Source organism: Neomonachus schauinslandi, chromosome 14 (genome assembly GCF_002201575.2).
Source record: "Neomonachus schauinslandi chromosome 14, ASM220157v2, whole genome shotgun sequence".
NCBI lineage: Eukaryota > Metazoa > Chordata > Mammalia > Carnivora > Phocidae > Neomonachus > Neomonachus schauinslandi.
Window position 1 is genome coordinate 26,596,665 of NC_058416.1, and position 2,894 is coordinate 26,599,558.

General features: G+C 65.9%; 1 protein-coding gene across 1 annotated transcript in view; it reads left to right on the forward strand.

The window, feature by feature from the left end:
* Nucleotides 1–572: 572 nt before the first annotated feature.
* SKOR2 (SKI family transcriptional corepressor 2) overlaps nt 573–2,894 on the forward strand; it is a 34,149-nt gene continuing 31,827 nt past the window's right edge. The window contains exon 1 of the mRNA XM_021686344.1: nt 573–2,894. This exon is cut by the window's right edge and continues 276 nt beyond it. Coding sequence (XP_021542019.1) covers nt 573–2,894 — 2,322 coding nt within the window.

A 2,894-nucleotide genomic window follows, 5' to 3' on the forward strand; every position in this document is an offset into this window, starting at 1 on the left:
ACCACAAAAATCACTTTTTTAAAGGTTTGGGTTTATTTTTCTTAACCAAAATCAATCTATTTCTAAGCAAACGTAAATGGTCTTTTTAAATTTGGGTTTCAATGATCACCCCCCCCCCAGTTTTCCATAATTTTTATACTTTGTAATAGTTACAACTGTCATCATTACTTCCTAATTTCTAGCGGGCATGCCGTTTCATTCTAACAGCTTCTATAAATCGAGGGTAAGTTTCTGAGTTTCTTAGGAATTGACTGCATTTTTTTTAAACACAGTTAACTTACTTTGGATGTTTAGAATAGAAGAAAAGTACTTCCCAATCCCTGCATTTCCAAAGGGCAACCTTGAAGACAACTAAGAGAGATGACTTCTGTGTCTGAAACTTGGTCCCTTTGCCCAGCGCTAATCATGTCTTACTTAGCCAGAGCTAGGGGGTTATTATAATTCTTTAGTTAGCGGCTCAACCCACCCCTCTGTTTCAAGACTGAAAAGGCTCTAGTCAACGCTTTCTCCTTTCCATTCCAGTCTCCAAGACAGACCCGGAGGGCTCGGCCCGGGCTTCCGCGGCGGAGGAAATGGCTTCCAGCCCGCTGCCGGGGCCCAACGACATCCTGCTGGCATCGCCGTCGAGCGCCTTCCAGCCCGACGCGCTGAGCCAGCCGCGGCCGGGCCACGCCAACCTCAAACCCAACCAGGTGGGCCAGGTGATCCTCTACGGCATTCCCATCGTGTCGTTGGTGATCGACGGGCAAGAGCGCCTGTGCCTGGCACAGATCTCCAACACTCTCCTCAAGAACTTCAGTTACAACGAGATCCACAACCGTCGTGTGGCGCTGGGCATCACGTGCGTGCAGTGCACGCCGGTGCAGCTGGAGATCCTGCGGCGCGCCGGGGCCATGCCCATCTCATCGCGCCGCTGCGGCATGATCACCAAGCGTGAGGCCGAGCGCTTGTGCAAGTCGTTCCTAGGCGAAAACAGGCCGCCCAAGCTGCCCGACAACTTCGCCTTCGACGTGTCTCATGAGTGCGCCTGGGGCTGCCGCGGTAGCTTCATCCCCGCGCGTTACAACAGCTCCCGCGCCAAGTGCATCAAATGCAGCTACTGCAACATGTACTTCTCACCCAACAAGTTCATCTTCCACTCGCACCGTACGCCCGACGCCAAGTACACGCAGCCGGACGCAGCCAACTTCAACTCGTGGCGCCGTCATCTCAAGCTCACTGACAAGAGCCCCCAGGACGAGCTAGTCTTCGCCTGGGAGGATGTCAAGGCCATGTTCAACGGCGGTAGCCGAAAGCGCGCGCTGCCCCAGCCGGGCGCGCACCCCGCCTGCCACCCGCTCAGCTCGGTCAAGGCTGCCGCCGTGGCAGCGGCAGCTGCGGTGGCTGGAGGCGGAGGACTACTGGGTCCGCACCTGCTGGGGGCGCCCCCGCCCCCGCCGCCGCCGCCACCCCTGGCCGAGCTGGCGGGCGCGCCCCACGCCCATCACAAGCGGCCGCGCTTCGACGACGACGACGACTCGCTGCAGGAGGCGGCCGTCGTGGCCGCCGCCAGCCTTTCCGCCGCCGCCGCCAGCCTCTCGGTGGCCGCGGCCTCGGGCGGCGCCGGGGCGGGAGGGGGCGGCGCCGGGGGCGGCTGCGTGACCAGCGTTGGCGCCGGCGCGGGCGCGGCGGCTGGCGCCAAAGGCCCGCGCAGCTACCCGGTCATTCCGGTGCCCAGCAAGGGCTCTTTCGGGGGAGTGCTGCAGAAGTTCCCCGGCTGCGGGGGGCTCTTCCCGCATCCTTACACCTTCCCGGCCGCAGCCGCCGCCTTCGGCTTGTGCCACAAGAAGGAGGACGCGGGCGCCGCGGCCGAGGCCCTGGGGGGCGCGGGCGGTGCGGGCGCGGCGCCCAAGGCCGGCCTGTCCGGCCTCTTCTGGCCCGCGGGCCGCAAGGACGCTTTCTACCCGCCCTTCTGCATGTTCTGGCCTCCGCGGACCCCAGGCGGGCTTCCGGTGCCCACCTACCTACAGCCCCCGCCCCAGCCGCCCTCGGCGCTCGGCTGCGCGCTTGGAGAAAGCCCGGCCCTGTTGCGCCAGGCCTTCCTGGACCTGGCCGAGCCCGGCGGCTCGGGTGGGAGCGCAGAAGCTGCGCCCCCGCCGGGTCAGCCCCCTCCGGTGGTAGCCAACGGCCCGGGCTCCGGCCCTCCGCCTCCTGCTGGGGGCGCGGGCGCCCGCGACACGCTCTTCGAGTCGCCCCCGGGCGGCAGCGGCGGGGACTGCAGCGCGGCCTCCACGCCGCCAGCCGACCCCGGCGCAGTGTCCGGTGCAGGGGCCGCGGCCCCTGGAGCGGGCCCCGCGGGAGCCCGAGTGCCCGCACCCCACCATCCGCACCTCCTGGAGGGGCGCAAGGCGGGCGGAGGCAGCTACCACCATTCGAGCGCCTTCCGGCCGGTGGGCGGCAAGGACGACGCAGAGAGCCTGGCCAAGCTGCACGGGGCGTCAGCGGGAGCGCCACACTCGGCCCAAGCGCATCACCACCACCACCATCACCACCCGCACCACCACCATCACCATCATCCCCCGCAGCCGCCGTCACCGTTGCTGCTACTGCCCCCGCAGCCCGACGAGCCGGGTTCTGAGCGCCACCACCCCGCCCCGCCGCCGCCCCCGCCCCCGCCGCCCCCGCTGGCCCTGCAGCCGCACCACCGAGGCCTTCTGTCCCCCGGGGGCACCAGCTGCAGCTACCCCAGCGAGGACAGCTCCGAGGACGAGGATGACGAGGAAGAAGAGCAGGAGGTGGACGTGGAGGGCCACAAACCCCCCGAGGGCGAAGAAGAGGAGGGGGAAGGTCGAGACCCTGACGACGAGGAGGAGGAAGACGAGGAGACGGGGGTCCTGCTAGGGGACCCCTTAGTC